The 16,322-nt window shown below is 50.2% G+C and overlaps 1 protein-coding gene and 1 non-coding gene across 2 annotated transcripts; one reads left to right on the top strand and one right to left on the bottom strand.

The window, feature by feature from the left end:
* Positions 1 to 3,711: 3,711 nt before the first annotated feature.
* Positions 3,712 to 14,906, top strand: KRT79 (keratin 79). Its single transcript, XM_006095705.3, is given in 10 exon segments — positions 3,712 to 4,334; positions 4,336 to 4,369; positions 6,490 to 6,710; positions 8,049 to 8,109; positions 8,233 to 8,328; positions 11,894 to 12,058; positions 12,244 to 12,369; positions 13,002 to 13,222; positions 13,900 to 13,934; positions 14,205 to 14,906. Coding segments are annotated over 10 exon segments (1,566 nt in total). The 5' UTR covers positions 3,712 to 3,930; the 3' UTR covers positions 14,408 to 14,906.
* Positions 5,937 to 6,127, bottom strand: LOC111827410. Its single transcript, XR_002830964.1, has one exon. It is a non-coding gene; the product is annotated as a U2 spliceosomal RNA (small nuclear RNA).
* Positions 14,907 to 16,322: the final 1,416 nt, after the last annotated feature.

Genomic DNA, 16,322 nt, shown 5'->3' with positions numbered 1-16,322 from the left:
CAGCTCCCTGTGTCTGAACCCACCAGACACTTCCTGTTTCCAGCACAGCCTGGCTGCACCGTTGCCATCCTGGGCTCTGTTCCTGTCTGTTCTGGTCTAGGACTCAGCTTCTCCATTAGCCTGGGACCTCTGGGCAGGCTCTTCTCCTGCACGCAGGACAGGGATCAGCAGCTCAGCTTGTGCTGGGGGCTGTGATGGGGACTTGGGACTAGAACTATGCCCCATCCCCCTTACCTCTTGGCTCTGTCCCACCCATGGGCCTGTCTGAACATGAGCCTGGAAGCTTCTCCTCCTTCCCTCTTTTGCAGGAAGCCAGGAGAATGGACATCAGGGCCAGGTGCTACCTCAGCAGTTGTGGTGGCTCTTGCACTGCTCCTCCCATCTTCTCCCTCTCCACCTGGGTCAACTCCAGAGCCCGCCCAGAGGTCCCAGGCTAATAGAGAGGTTAGCCTTTTTTTCAGATCCATGGGTCTCTCCATCAAAAGTATCCAAGAAGGAGGCTTGTCAGCCCTCTGTGAGGGAGACATGAGTGGGTGAGCATAAGGCTCTGGAGCTTGGATCCCAGCTCTGCCATTTACTAGTGGTGTAACTTTGACCAAGTTACTTAACCTCTCCCTGTGCTTCAGTTTCCTCATCTGTGAAAAGACATTAATAATACTAAGAGGGCCATGTGGGGATGGTAACATTCAGGATCCCAAAAGCAAACAAATTCACCCAAAATAGTACAGTTAAATAGACTTTAATGAAAGGAGTATTTACAGAGGTGTGGGCGTGGCTAAGGGAACAAGCATAGGATGCAGAGGCCAGAGGCTGGCAGCACTGGGAAGCCATTGCCACCCTAGAGCTGGGGAGGCTACCATCTCGTTTGTCCAGGCTGAGAGGTTTTCTGGGATGTGGGACTTTCAGTGCTAGGGACGGTCCTGGGAAAATCAGGACCAGGTGGACATCCTGTGGAGAGCTGGAGACACAGGAGGGAGAAGTGGTGACTGGGTGATAGAGTTGGGGAACGGTGGAGAGATCACGTGGAAGGAGACATCCAGTGCAGAAACAGGGAGGGAACGGGAAGAAATACTGGCCCTCTCTCCCTCCCAGACCTCCTGATGGGGTCTCCCTTTGGCCAACCCAGCTAGAAGCCAGAGAACAAGGGAGCAGCCTACCAGGGTCAAGGAGATTGGTGAATGGATCTGGGGCAGGTGAGTGGATCTGGAAAGAGGCAAAGGGAGCATATTCAGAATGGAGACGGAAGGTGTTATTGCATGGAAAATGTATAGGCTCCTGTCTGCCCTACAGTGAGTGCTCAATTAAGTGTTGCCTATATAACCATAGAAAGTCCTACCTTTGTATGGGGGCTCCTCAAGGGCAGCAACTGTGTTCTCTTCACCCCTGTATCTTTTCTATTGCTTAGCACCCAGCCTGACCCACGTTGGGTGCCCAGTTGTCCCACTTCATCCATCATTCCATCGCCTCTTGTCCTGTCACAGGGAGGGGCCCTAGACAGGTGACAGTCTCCAGAGATGGGTGCTCTTAGACTGAGCGGCAGCAGGGGGAGGAAACTGCTCCTTCTTGGGCTACAGAGAAGGTGTGAGCTTGGGTGGCCTGCACGAAAGTGGAGAGGCAGGATAGGAGGAGGCACAGCGGCTCCCACACAGTCTGGGCTGGGACTGGTGAGATGTCCTGCTGGGTAGGAGGGAGGCTACCCAGGAAGTAACTGCGAGAGCGGGCCCTGGGTTGCCTGTGTGTCTGTCATCAGCTCCCAGCACAAAGCCTGGCACAGAGCACCAGGTAAATATGTGTGGTTGTGGAGGGTGGAATGTGTGTTTGCAGCCCACTCTACTCCCACCACCAGGGCTGCTCCTGACTCAGAGGGCTGACATCACTCCTTTCCCCAGGGAGGGAGGCCCCACTCACAACTGTCTTTGCCTCCCACACCCCCATTAGGGAGAGATAAGGGAGGCTGAGAAAGTGATAACAGCCTCAGGGGCAGGGACAAAGGTTAGGGAAGTGACAGCTGGGTTCTGCAATCACAGGCAGGTGGTTTTTGAAAGGACTTCCCTTCAGTTGATCTCTTACGCCCCCCCCCCCCCACTCCCGCTGTAGTTTGACAGTCTGTTCAATGAGGGACTTGTATGCACACATATAAGCACAACTAACAGATGCAAGACACTGACAGCGAGGGGACGAGGGCAAGTGCCAGGAGGTAGGGGGGAGGTCAGTGGGAGGGGAGGGGGCCGGGGGAAGAGACATATGTACTACTATTTGTAATACCTTAAACAATAAAATAAAAAAATATTTAAAAAACCAAAAAACCAAAAAAAACCCCCAAAACAAACCAAACCAAAATCAAAACCAAAACCAAAACCAAAACAAAAAGGCAGAGGCAAGGAGGCCCAGAGAGGTTGAGAGTTGCCAGAGGACACACAGCTCAGTGAGGAATTCATCTCCCCTCCCCGATTCCTACCCCAAACACCTGTTATCCTAGCTCCAAGTAGGGAGGAAAAGTAAGGGACTGGTTCTGTCAGTGTCCCTTGCCCTACTGCTCATGGGAGTATATTCAACTTCTTGACCCTGGGAGACGTGGGCTGCTCTCCTCCTGCCTCCCTTGAGGGTGGTACCATGCCCTCTCCTTTGGGGTCCTGGGAACACAGACTGGTGAGAGTCCCAGCTCTAGCCCTGGCAGCTGTGTGAGGAGCCCAGCCAGTACCATCTCTCTCCTTCCCTCAGGCAAGTCTCTCTCCTTTCTGCCCCCCTCCCCCCCAGCCCCAAGTAGTTGAGGAGGGACAGTCTCTAAAGTCAACCCCTCAGTACTCCCTCAGTCCTAACATTTGACTAACATTTCCAAGTTTCACTTGTGGTTGTTGGTCCCAGTAGCCTGAGGTGGTGAAACAAGGAGGGGACTGTGTGAAGTGATTTGAGGACCCCTCCCTCTGCTGGCTTCTTCTGAATCAAGCATGGGGCTCCTTGTGGACTGGGAAGACGGGAATGCTGGGGTGCTCCATGGTCCTAGTGGGGCTTTTGTTGAATACATACTTCTATGTCCAGCCAGATGGGATGTGTCCTCCACCCCCTCCAGCTCCCTGCAGAGTGGCTGCACCCTTCTGGTAGGCTCTGCTGTAAAGCAGAGGGCCGGGGGTCTCAGGCGATAGTCCAAGCCCACTGTTTCTCTTTGCCCCGCTCACCTTTCCAGCGTCTGGGCACCGCCTGAGGAACCAGGTCTTTCTAGTTCCTGAAGTGCGCAGGCACCGTGGTTGGGCAGGAACCTTCTTCCTGCCTTCCCATCCACTTTGCCCAGCACAGGATCTCCACGCAGCACACAGTCTGCGGTGTATGACAAGAAAACAGGTTGTCCCCACACCCACTCTGCCACCTGTGCCCCCCACCCAGACCTGCCAGGGGGCAATGAGGCTGGGAGGTGGGACTGCAGCAGGGCTGGGCTCTCTCTCCACAACCCATTGCCCAATGCGCCTTCATTCACCACCTGCATGGTCTGGGCCCTGGGGCCTTGGCTTACAACAGGGGCCTGGGACAAACCCCACAGAACAGAGCCCCATTGATAGCGGCCACCAGGGCTGGGTGGGAGGAGACCAAACCAGCCACTGCGTGGTGGAGGTGGCTGTGGGAGCCCGTATCATCCTGTTCCAAGGCAGGGGAGCCCCAGGGGGTGGCATCCTGCCCCAGACAGTCTCTGCTCAGCCTCAGCTCTGGGGCACAGGTGACAACTGGGAGCAGCCCCTCCTTCCTGCTGGGGGAGAAGGGACTCTCCCGCCCCAGCCCACAGGGCCCCTCCCTCTCCTCCTGGGGCGATGGGGCAGGAGCATCTGTGGAGGTGAGGAGCCGGCCCAGTTGGGAAAAGATAAAAAGCGCATCAGTGGCCCAGAAGCTCATCACGCTCTCTCCCAGCTCTCAGCCTGCGCTCTAGCCCCTCTGACAGCCATGAGGTCCTCGATGGCTCGGCGGACGTACACCACCAAAGGGGGCTTCAGCTCCAACTCTGCCAGCGGAGGGGGTGGGCCCAGGGCCCACACCAGCTTCAGCTCTGTCACCATGTCCCGGAGCAGTGGCAGTGGTGGTGGGGCCCGCTGTGGCACTAGCACAGGCGGCTTTGGCAGCCGGAGCCTCTATAACTTGGGGGGCAGCAAGAGCATCTCCCTCAGTATGGCTGGAGGGGCCTCCTCAGGGCGGGCCCTAGGCAGCTTCGGCCATGGCAGCGGGGCTTTCATGGGCATGGGGGCTGGAAGGCAGACATTCGGGCCTGTCTGTCCTCCTGGTGGCATCCAGGAGGTCACTGTCAACCAGAGCCTGCTGACCCCACTCCATGTGGAGATTGATCCGGAGATCCCTCAACAACAAGTTCGCCTCCTTCATCGACAAGGTGGGCCAAGGTGGAAGGAGGCAGGGAGGGTCCTGCAGTAGGGACAGGGCCTCTGAGAGGGGTGGGCTGGATGGAGGGTCCTGCAGTAGGGACAGGGCCTCTGAGAGGGGTGGGCTGCAGCCCCTGTGCATTTGGGTGGGGTCGATGGGATGACTTTTGGAGCTCTTCCAGCCTGAGCCTGGGATGTCCAGACCTGGATGGCTGGAGGCAATCTTCAGGTCTTTACTGTAATTGCTCAGGTGAATCTCGGGTCTACTCATGCCGCCTATTGGCCAAGCCCACCCTGACGGCTGCGGCCTTTCCTGTGGTCATAGTTACTCTATTACACAGCAGCCTCAGCTCACAATTACATAGCGGGTTGTTCTCATTGCTCCTCTTAACAAGGTGGCCCTTATTGCCTTTTGTCATTTGACAGCTAGGAAATTGACTCAAGTGAAAATTACCCAAGAAGCCCCACCTGTTCCCTGTTCTCTCAGTCTTGGTGGAGGCCTAAGGACAAAGATGTGGTCAGACACAATGGGGGGGGGGGGAGGGGGACGTGTCCTAGGGGAAGGCCTCCTTTTGCTTCTCCAAACTCCATGACCTGGGGCATGGAGTCTGATCTATCCTAGGCTGGAAGTGTCCTGACTCCCTCCCTAGCATCCAGGTGGACTGGGAGGCTCTTGTCCTGTTCGCTGGCATTTCCAGGTCTGTTTTGCTGGCCGTGTCTATCTCTACCCTGAGCCTCCAGGTCCATGATGGGGGAAATCCTGGTGGATGACTGTACCTGGGTTCCCCAAGGACATTCATGTCCCTTTCTCATGCGATACCCACAGTGTCCCATGAGGAACCACAATAGGTAACAGTGTGTCCATTTTTAAGAAGAGAAAACAGGTTTAGAGAGGTCATGTAATTTTCCCAGGATCATACAGCTACCTGGAGGCAGAGCTTGGCACTAAGAGGGCTCCTTACTGCTTATGGCAGGTGCACCTGCTGCGTGGTGTGCCTGGGCCACATGACTGTGGGCCTGGGGTGCTGTGGGGGTGGGACCTGGAGAGACTGGATAGCAGAGGGTGAAGCAAGCCATTCCGCCCACCCTCCTCACCTTCCGTCCTAGTGACTTTTGGTTCTTCTATGGGACTGTCCCAGAGGCTAAATAAGCAAAAACCCCTTTCAGGCTCTCAGAATCATGGCCTGGGAGCTGGGGGCCTGAGAGATTGTCTGTGTCTGGTGTCTGGGAAGCCTAGCACTGCAGAGAACCCCCCTGGGGCCTGTTAAACCCTTGCCACGAGCCCCTTTCTGAGTCTTTAGAGATAGGGCTGGACATCGCTATTTAAAATTTTTTTTTTAAAAAAGTCTGATTTACAGAAAAGTTGCAGGAAGAGTACAACATACTCTTTTATACTCTCAGCCAGATTCATCGATTAAAATTTTTTTGTCACATTTGTTTTCTCTCTCTTTTTTAATGTGTGTGTGTATATATATAATCATAAATATATACATATATAGTTATCTATATATTATGTATACACACACACACACACACACACACACACACACACACACACATATATGTATGCATTTTTTTTATTGGTGCACCATTCCTGGAGGTACTGCAATACCAGGTCGATGCGTGGAGTGGACGGAGCAAGCTCCTATTCCATCTCCTAATCCCAAAAATCCATTTAATATATTGTCCTCGGATAGAGGACGTATCAGATATTAAACTGATAAGAACAGATACTACACTTGATCTTAGCCAAAAGGCCGAGAAGCGATGCATTTGCATTTTTAACAGTTGATTTTGATGTAGAATTGGGTTCAAAAACATTGATCTAGTCCAGTTTACCCGGGACAAATGAGGAAGGGAAGCCCAGAGAGGAGTGACTTGACTGTCACTAACTAGTAAATGACTGAGCTGGGGCTTGTGTGCTTATTAACTCTTTAGAGCTCTTGTCATCAGGACCACCTTTTCCAGCAAAGACCGTTCCCTCAGGAACTCCTCCCTTCAGCAAGGCATAGGCCTGCACTGCCCCTGTGATGTCCTGGTTGTGGACGGACGGTGGTGAGGAGCCCCATTCTCAGTCCCTCCTGGGGGAAGGGGATGGTGCCAGCCCACCGCTCTTCTTGCTCTGGCTCAGGTGCGTTTCCTGGAGCAGCAGAATAAGGTGTTGGAGACCAAGTGGGCGCTGCTGCAGGAGCAGGGCCAGAACTTGGGCGTCACCAGGAACAACCTGGAGCCCCTGTTTGAGGCCTACCTGGGCAGCCTGCGCAGGCAGCTGGACAACCTCCAGGGCGAGCGGGGCAGGCTGGACTTAGAGTTCAGGAACGTGCAGGATCTCGTCGAGGACTTCAAGAACAAGTGAGGAGGGCTGGGCAGGCTGGGGCTGTGTGGGGAGGGGCGGGGGCCCTTGGAAATCTCCGCAGAGAGAACTGTCTCATCTGCAGGGTCCTGGGACCCACGTGGGAGATGCACAGACAGAGCTGCTTCCCTCGGTGCTCAGGCACCGGACCCATAGCCTCCTGGAGAATTGTCACACTTGTCAATAATTTTGAAAAGTCTTTATTATATGGTGGGGAGAATAGTGTAATGAACTTATATGTTCTCATTACCCAGCTTTAATAATTATCAACAGCCAATCTTGCTTCATCTGTATCCCTACTTACTTTCTTTCCTCCCTTATTGTCTTAAGCAAATCCAAGCCATCATGTAATTAATTCACAAAAATTTTTTACTGGATATGTTCATATAGTTCATCTTCATAAGTTGACTTAACAAACATAAGCACAATGCCATAATCACACCTAAAACCTTTAAAACAGTAATTCCTCAATCTCATCAAGTAGTCAGTCAATTTTGATTTTCTAATTGTTCCATTACAGTAATAACATTTAAAAGTACAGTTTGTTTGAATCAAGATCCAAATAATGCTCACATCGTATGAATGGTCCATATGTATATTTATAATTTTAAGGCATACTTTTTCATAATTTTCCCAACAACTTGACCTGAGTTGTTGGAAACCTTAAAGTCTCAGCAAAAGCAGTTGGAGAGAAGCTAGTTGTTTGAAATGCCATTCTGTTGACACATCACCACCTGTTCCTATAAAGCCTCCTAAGGCAGTGGTTCTCAACCTTCCTAATGCTGCGACCCTTTAATACAGTTCCTCATGTTGTGGTGACCCCCAACCATAAAATTATTTTCATTGCTACTTCATAACTGTAATTTTGCTACTGTTATGAATCGTAATGTAAATACCTGATATGCAGGATGTATTTTCATTGTTACAAATTGAACATAATTAAAGCATAGTGATTAATCACAAAAACAATATGTAATTATATATGTGTTTTCTGATGGTCTTAGGCGACCCCTGTGAAAGGGTCGTTCGACCCCCAAAGGGGTCGCGACCCACAGGTTGAGAACCGCTGTCCTAAGGGCTCTGATCCAAAGAGATGGCTTCTCTTAGCTGGTGTAGTATTGCACAAATTCTGTGCCATTTCCTCAAAAGACGCAGGGAGGAATATTTAAAGTCTGCACCCCAAGTTTCTTCACCGGTTGGCTGCATTACCGAACTGCTTCCCAAAGGTGTTCTTGGCCAGCATGGGACCCTTCAAGGCTTCCTTAAAGCCAAGAAGGTCCAGTACCTTAAAAGGCACATCAGGGGTGAGCCTGGCCTGAATCTTGTCTGTGTAACAGGTATGAAGATGAAATCAACAAGCGCACTGCTGCCGAGAACGAGTTTGTGGTGCTCAAGAAGGTGAGCAGGGTGACAGGGAGTGGGGGAGGGTGGTCCTTTGGCTGCCAGACGGCTGGGCTGACTCTGAGAGAGGCCTGAGGCTGGGGGCTGAGCCATCTGCCCTGCTCTCTCCCTCATCCCCAGGATGTGGATGCTGCGTACATGGGCCGGATGGATCTACACAGCAAAGTGGGCACCTTGACCGAGGAGCTCGACTTCCTGAATCATCTCTACGAAATGGTGAGGTGGCCAGTGGACAGGGATCATTACATACAGCACGGGGGATCCCTCCAGAGGACTGATCTGAATTCACCAGTGCCATTTAGTTGATAGAAGATAAACCTGGACCTTTGATTAATACTAGCTTCCATTTATTAAGTGCTTAAATGGGCCAGGCACTGGGCCAAGCACTCAACAACTCTACAAGTATTATTGTCTCCATTGTATAGTCAGGGACACTGAGGTTCAGAGCAACTTGCTCATGGTCACATAGCTAGAGGCATTGCTGGAGCTAAAATCTACTTCTCTAACTTCAAACTCTGACTCTTGCTGCTGTGTTATACTGTGTTCCCCCTTTTGCCCAGTTTGTAATAGAGCAAGGGATGAAGGAGCAGAGATGGACAGAGCTGAGATGGGGACTGACATTCCAGGTTGGAGCAGGAGATAAGGTGTGGGTGGTGAGGTTCCAGGAAACAAGGGGGATTTGAAGACTTGGGTGAGAGGGTTGAACTTAACATGAGTCCCTATGCAGGGACCTCAGGGTAAGCCTCCCACTCATTTTAAAGCACTTTCTCTAATTTCTCAATGGGGATCTTCTACGTATATTTATTTTGGGCCAGGCATTTCCATTTATGAACAAATTTATTAGAAAGCTGACTTGAATCTTCTTCCCATGGCTTCTGCTCTTGATAGACCCTGATTCTGCCCCCTGGGCTGCACATATCCAAGTATCTTCCATGTGACATATGTCTTTCATATGACAAACATTTAGAGGTCAGGATGATTAGGGGATTGGAATCTGTGGTATGTTCAGAAGTTTAGGAAACAAGATTCTGAACCCAGAATTCAGAAAACAGAAGGGTGGGAGGGAGGCTACAGATACAGAGTTCTATTTATGCAACCTAATATTGTACTAGCTTATGTGTTATTTTAAAAACCATCTCACCATGTTTGTTCCTTAAAATCCTCCTGGATTTTTTTCCACATCAATGCTTTCAGGGGAGACAGGCATCCACTGTCCTCCAGCTTCCGGTATTGGGGAAGTTGAATTTTAAAACTGAATGCAAGAGCATTTTCTTGTGAAATGTTATTGAAGTTTCATCCCATTGTTGCAGGTCATTGTGGGCACTTTGAAACTGGATTCTCCTCTCCATGTATTGGAGATGCCCAATTGGATATATTAGTGATGCATCAGCTTTGGGTTATCTGCAGATTTGATAAACTTTCAGTTTAGTTAGTTGATAATATTTCAGTGTAAATCATTGATAATCGCATTAAGGCAGACAGAGTGAGAATAGAGTCCTAGTCCAAGGACTAGATCTTCAATGGTGCCTTCCTAGTAGGCAGGCCTCACACCATTAACCAGTAATTTGTGGTTTAAATGTCCAAACTACTTTAATTAATTAATTACTTTTTTTTTTTGGCTCAGCAACTTTAAAATCTAGTTAGCATGTCATCATTTGGCCCACATTTTTCTGTCCTATTTTTAAGAATGCCAGAATAAAAAAGAATTTCCAAAGAGAGAGAAAAATGTGCCTTCCAAAAAAACACACACAAAGAAATGGCTTGGTCAAACAATGTCCATGGCAGTCCTTTAGAAGCTTAGTAATACAACCCTGGAAAAAAATCCATTCATTTTGACTTTTCCGTAGGGAAGTATTGCTGGCTCCTAGTCTCTCACACACATTTTATAATTTAGACTAGAGGTTCACAAGAGATAGATATCAAGTTTAACTTGGAGAAGTTAAAATTTCTCCCTTTTGAACATGAGACACTTGCTGTGTCTGGGGCTCTGGATTCTGGAACCTTTCCTGTTGTCCCTAGTTCTCCAGGATCGCGGGGGGTGTGCAGCCTCTTGGCAATCCCCATGGTCTCCTAGGATATGCTCCTCTGACGTGGACCCTTGAGATCCCCAACAAAGCCAAGGCTTCTCATATTCTCTGTATTTGTCTTGGGTTTCCATTTAGTCTAAAGCAGTGGTTGCCAACTGGTGGTCCATGGACCATTGGTGGTCCGTGAGGTCCAAAAGGTTGGTGACCGCTGTTCTAAAACATCCTGCTCTGTCCAATTTGATGACTGTTCCTCCTGATGGAAAAAAACAAATGACATAGCTGTTGAGTTATTGGCTTTGTCTGGGTCTTCTGCCTCTCTTGTTCTTTCCTAATGCTTATCTATCAGCCCCTGTTCACTGGCTTCAGCATTTCCCTGGCTCATCTTTGGCTCTGTTTTTCTCTGTTCAACATCTCTACGTGACCAGTCTGGATGGAGCTTGTTGGGAATGTTCTGTGCCATCATGCTGATTTCTTAGGTGCCTCCCAGTTCTTCCTTACTGGGATCATTGATGGTCATTCATTGTTTGGGGCTTCCTCATTTCCTCTCTTAGGTTCTTATCTCTTTCAGATCAATGGTTCCCACCCCTCTCTTCTCTGAATGTGTAGCAATTGGCTTCCCTACTCTCTAAGGCACATGTCTGGCATACCCAGCGTTCCCTCCTTTGCTATTTCTTGTCTATCTGACACATTTACTGAGTACCTTCCACAGGACAATAGAGGGACAAAGTCGCTGTCTTTGACGGGCCTGAATTATCATGTGATGAGTCATCACAGTGACTCATCACATGGTGAATGGAGCAAGCTGTGCCTGACCCTTCCTGGGGGACTAGAGGAGCTTCACAGCATATGGCATTCGAGTTGGATTTTAAAGGAAGGGTGAGATTTCAAAGGAAGAACAGGAAGAGCTGCCAGCCAGGGCCCCAGCCTATGTAGTGACATGGGGGCACCAAAGAGCACGGTGTGTCTGGGGAGCAGCAGGTGGGTTGGGCATTGAGTGTGTTAGAGAATAAGGTGAAGAGGTGGACAGGGAAGGTGAGCTAGGGGCCAAGCTGGTGTCACTTCCTGTCCCAGTTCCTCATTGCCTATCTGCAGCTCCTTTTGGGGCGGTGACGGGGGAGAGGGCGGGGGGAGGGGGCGTGTTGGGTAAGAATGAAGGCCAGAGCAGTCAGTCCCTTTTTGCTTCGTGGGCAAATCAACTGTGATTGCCACTGTGGCATTTGGTAATGGATTTTATAGTCTGTTTTTCACAGCCGGATCTTAGGGAAATCTGGAGGTCCAACCACCAATTCCTGGCATGTCTTACCGGGCAGGAAAGGAGCCTCATGGCCTCCCCCTGGCCTGGGAGCATCCCTGTGGGTTCCAGGCCCTGCTCCAGTGCCATCACTTTGGCCTCATCTTACTCTCCACCCACTCTTTCCTTCAGGGTCCTTGGTGTCTAAGAAGGCACATGCCTTTTAATCCACAAGGCTCTTTCCCCTCTACTTGCATTGGCCCCATTTCTTTGGAAAGCCTGAGCTTTCTGTCCCATAGTTCTAACAGGACCACCCTCATTCACTCATGGAAACCTACAAATCCACAAAGAGAAATGTTGTTTATTAAAATTAGAGCCCCATTTCACAGCTGGAGAGACAGGCTGTTCTTGCAGTTGCAGTTTCCTTCTGGAGTGTAGCCTGGCCTGATGCCACCTGGACCCCTGTCTTTCATCCTTTAGTTGTTTCCTGGGGGCCTGGTGGCAGCTAATTTTGTTTCTGTAGGAACTGAGTCAAGTGCAGACCAACGTTTCTGACACCAATGTCATCCTCTCCATGGACAATAACCGTAAACTTGACCTGGACAGCATCATCGCTGAGGTGAAGGCCCAGTATGAGCTGATTGCCCAGAGGAGCAGGGCTGAGGCTGAGGCCTGGTACCAGACCCAGGTGAGGAGAATGGCTGGCTGAAGTATGTGAGCTGGGACTGGACCTTATTCCATTGGGAGAGGCCTGGGCCACTTGGGCTCCTTGTAGGCCTGGGGTCAGACACCTCCAGCTGTGAGGGTGGGCCAGTGGTTACCCATTGGGTCTGGAGCTATCTGACAGCTCACTGACACTTCTTTGGCTTCTAGTATGAGGAGTTGCAGGTGACGGCTGGGAAGCATGGGGACAATCTGCGGGACACCAAGAATGAAATTGCTGAACTCACCCGCACTGTCCAGAGGCTGCAGAGTGAGGCAGATGCAGCCAAGAAGCAGGTAAACCTCTGGTTGGGGGCCTGAGGGCCTGGCTCAGGTGTTGGTGGAGGTGGAAGGGCCTTCTGCCTGTCATTCTGAGGTATGAGATCTGCTCTTCTCCTGATGGACCGGACACAAATGCAGGACCATCAAGATCAACGAACCCCTTTTATGAGGGAGGAAACTGAGGCCCAGAGGCAGAAAGGGATTATCCACCATCACAGCATATTAGTGGTAGAGCAGGTGGGATGACCTCCTCCAAGGAGATTGACCCCATCTCCAGGAGATCAGAGCAGAGGCTCAGGGTTCAAGGGTCCAGGTCATAGCTGCTGAGTCCATCTAGGGTATGGCTGAAAAGTTTGGGCTCCTCCCTAGAACAGAGTGAAGCATCTGGTTATGGTGAAGTTGTATTATTTATTTTATTTCTTTTGGGGTACTAAGCTGAGCTGCAGCAGGAGGGACTTTCCTACTGGTGTTACATGATCCTGCTTGTGTAATAGCATCTCCTCTTTCAGATGAATATTTCTGATTTCCTTCTTTTCCAGTTGGTTGTGGTGGGAGCAGGTGGGAGATGGGGATGCCTGGCTTAAGGGGAGAGAGATGGGTATGATAACCTTGAAGGATGTTCTCAACACCTCTCATTCCCTGGGCAGTGCCAGCAACTGCAGACTGCCATTGTGGACGCAGAGCAGCGTGGGGGTTTGGCATTAAAGGATGCTCAGAAGAAGCTTGGGGACCTGGACTCGGCCCTGCACCAGGCCAAGGAAGACCTGGCCCGGCTGCTGCGTGACTACCAGGCCCTCATGAATGTCAAGCTGGCCCTGGACGTGGAGATCGCCACCTACCGCAAGCTGCTGGAGAGCGAGGAGAGCAGGTGGCGAACCCTCCTGCCTGATTCTGAGGGCTTCCCAGCCCTGCCCTGTCGGGGGTGGGGAGTGGGGGGTTAGGTGGCTGTGTAGTTGGCTCTGGTGGGGGGCAGGTAGATAAGGGAGGAACCAGGGAGCTCCCAACTCATCACCTGAGGAAGACACTCCACTTGTGTTTGCTGCCTCTGCTGCGCATCCCCTTGGTTGGTACAACCCTCAGTAATCCTTCTGGTAGTTGGTAGGCTGAGAGGAGTGAGGCTTCTTCTTCCAACACCAGATTCTATCACCAGTGGAAGCTTTGAAAAGGATCCATCGTCTCTGTCTTCGGGGAAGGCCTGAGATGTAGAGACAGTCACTTTAGCCAGAAACTGGGCAGCTCTGTTTGGGCTTTGTCTTCCCTTCCTCAGAGCAGGGGTGCTGACCCTGGCCTGCATGGGGAGGGGCGGGAGGGCGGTGATGTGTCTGCTGGGCTCTGCTTCTCTGCTGTACTGGCTTTAGCACCTGCGGAAGGGCCCCCAGGTCCAGCATGGCCACATGCACACTCTTCTTGTGTCTCCTGGTCTTGGTTCCCGAGAGTTGGCCACCTGAATCGAACCACTGTAAAGGCAGAGAGAGGGAGGGAGAGGGTTTTTGCTCAGGTTCCTGGAACTGCTGACCCTTTTCCTGGCCTTTCTGTTTCCCCCAGGATGTCTGGAGAATGTCCCAGTGCTGTCAGCATTTGTGAGTATTTTGCTGCCCCGCCCCAGGCCGGCCCCTGTCCTCTGCTCAGTCCACTCAATCTGTCCTTGGCCAAAAGCACACATCCCCTCCATTTGAGCTCCTGGAGACAGGTTCAATGGGTCCCCAGAAAATGAACTTCCTGCCCCAGCTCTCCATCCATTTCCTAGGGCTTCACTGCCTGATTTCATCCTGTCCCTCACTGATTTCTGAAAGTCCCTGGCCCTCTCTCAGCATGGCTGCCCTTCCTCATCCAAATCCTTTGCTTTGCAGCGGTGACTGGCAACTCTACCACTGTGTGCGGAGGTGGTGCAGCCGGCTTTGGGGGTGGCATCTCCCTGGGTGGGAGTGGAGGTGTCAGCAAGGGTGGCTTCAGCACCAATGTGGGCTATGGCACCAAGGGAGGACCTGTTTCTGGGGGCACCTCCATCCTGCGGAAGACCACCACAGTCAAGACGTCTAGCCGGAGGTATTAGCTGCTGAGCCTTGCAAGCTGGGCCCTGTAGTCCTCTCCCCACCCCACTCGCCCACCTCTGCTGCTCTCCCCACCCGCCTCCTTAGGAGTGGGAACAGCCCCAGGACCACAGATCCAGTGTATTTGCATGTCACACTTTGCATGTGATCTGCATTTTGGGAAGGGCTCAACTCTACCCAGGTTTCTCCTTTGTTCTGCGATGGGATAAGAGGGGAGGTTAAGGCCACCAGCTTGAGTGATGTGTTTGGGTAATTTGGAGTGACCATTTGACCACTGAGAGGAGACTGGATTTCCCAGGCCATCTTGCTTTCCACACCTCTGCTCATCTGGTCTGAGCTTAGGACAGGCTAGAGGAGGAGGAAGGGAAGCCAGGAGTGGTCCCCAAATACCCTTTAACCTCCCCAGTCTCCCACCAGACCCACCCACTCCCTGAATCTACCCACAGCCCCCTTCACTGTCTGTGCCTATGATGTATCTCAATAAATGGCAACTGCAGCTAGCTGTCTGTCTGTGGCTCCAGTCTGTCCTGTCTGGGTAATGGAAATTGTCAATTGATTAACTCCACGATGGTTGAGGCAGCAACAACCACATGCTCACTATGCCCCAGTCATCATGCTGAAAGCATATTAGCGCAATGTTATCAGCACTCCTGGCCTTGGCTCATACTCTCTCCCTTGTAGAGCTCATAGAAGGCTGGAGGGAATATGTAGTTGCTCAAGGCAGTACCCAGGTACTGAGCAGCAGCCTATCACCCAGCCCATCCCCTGATGCTATTGAGCCCTCCGCTAACTCTGTGGGGTAGGTAGCATGCTTGTTTAGTGGAGAGATCTTGGGCTTCAGAACTAGGCAGACTTGGGTTTAAATCCCAGCTCTGCCACTTATTAGCAGTGTGACCTTGGGTTAGTTACTTAACCTCTCTGAGTGCCAGTTTCCTCCTTTGTAAAAGCAGGTGTGATGAGAACATGTGTAAAGCCTCTGGCTTATGAGGACTTCAACAAGAATTGCTTCCCTTTGCTTTCTTTCTCCCTGGATTCTGGTTTCCCAGCTCATCATCTTGGAGTCAGATGATTTCTCTCTCAGCCTTTTCATCCAGTCATCAATAAAAATTCGCATTTTTCTGTCAACAGCAGAATATACTTCTTCTCAATGGTACATGAAACATTTTCTAGGATAGATCATGTTAGGCCACAAAACAAGTCTTAGCAAATTTAAGAAGATTGAAATCATACCGCATATCTATGCTGACCATAATAGTACAAAATTAGAAATCAATAATAGGAAGGAAACTGGGAAGTTCATGAATGCATGGAAACTAAGCAGCACTCTCTTGAACAACCAATGCGTCAGAAAAGAAATTAAGAGGAAAATAAGAGTTTCTTGAGACAAATGAAAATGGAAACACACACATCAAAACTTATGAGATGCAAAAAAAGCAATTCTAAGAGGAAAGTTTCTAGTTATAAACACATACATCAAGAAAATAGAAAGATCTCAAGTAAACAACCTAACTTTATACCTCAAGGGACTACAAAAAGAATAAACTAAGCCAAAATTTAGCAGAAGGAAAGAAATAATAAAGATTAGAACAGAAATAAATTAAATAGAGAATAAAAAAACAATAGAAAAGATGAACAAAACTAAGAGTTGGTCTTTGAAAATAATCAAAATTGACAATATTTAGCTAGATCAACCAAGAAAAAAAGAAAGAGGACCCAAATCAACAATATTATAAGGAAAAGAGGAGACCTTACCACTGATACCACAGAAATACAAAGGAGCACAAGAGGCTACTATGAACAGCTGTGTGCCAACAAACTGGACAACCTAGAAGAAATGGATAAATTCCTAGAAACACTCAACCTACCAAGACTGAATCAGGAAGAAATAGAAAATCTGAACAGACCTATTATTAAGAA

This window comes from Myotis lucifugus, unplaced genomic scaffold (genome assembly GCF_000147115.1).
Source record: "Myotis lucifugus unplaced genomic scaffold, Myoluc2.0 scaffold_160, whole genome shotgun sequence".
NCBI classification, from domain to species: domain Eukaryota; kingdom Metazoa; phylum Chordata; class Mammalia; order Chiroptera; family Vespertilionidae; genus Myotis; species Myotis lucifugus.
Note: the sequence above shows the minus strand (reverse complement) of the source record. Positions and strands in the feature narration are given on the sequence as shown.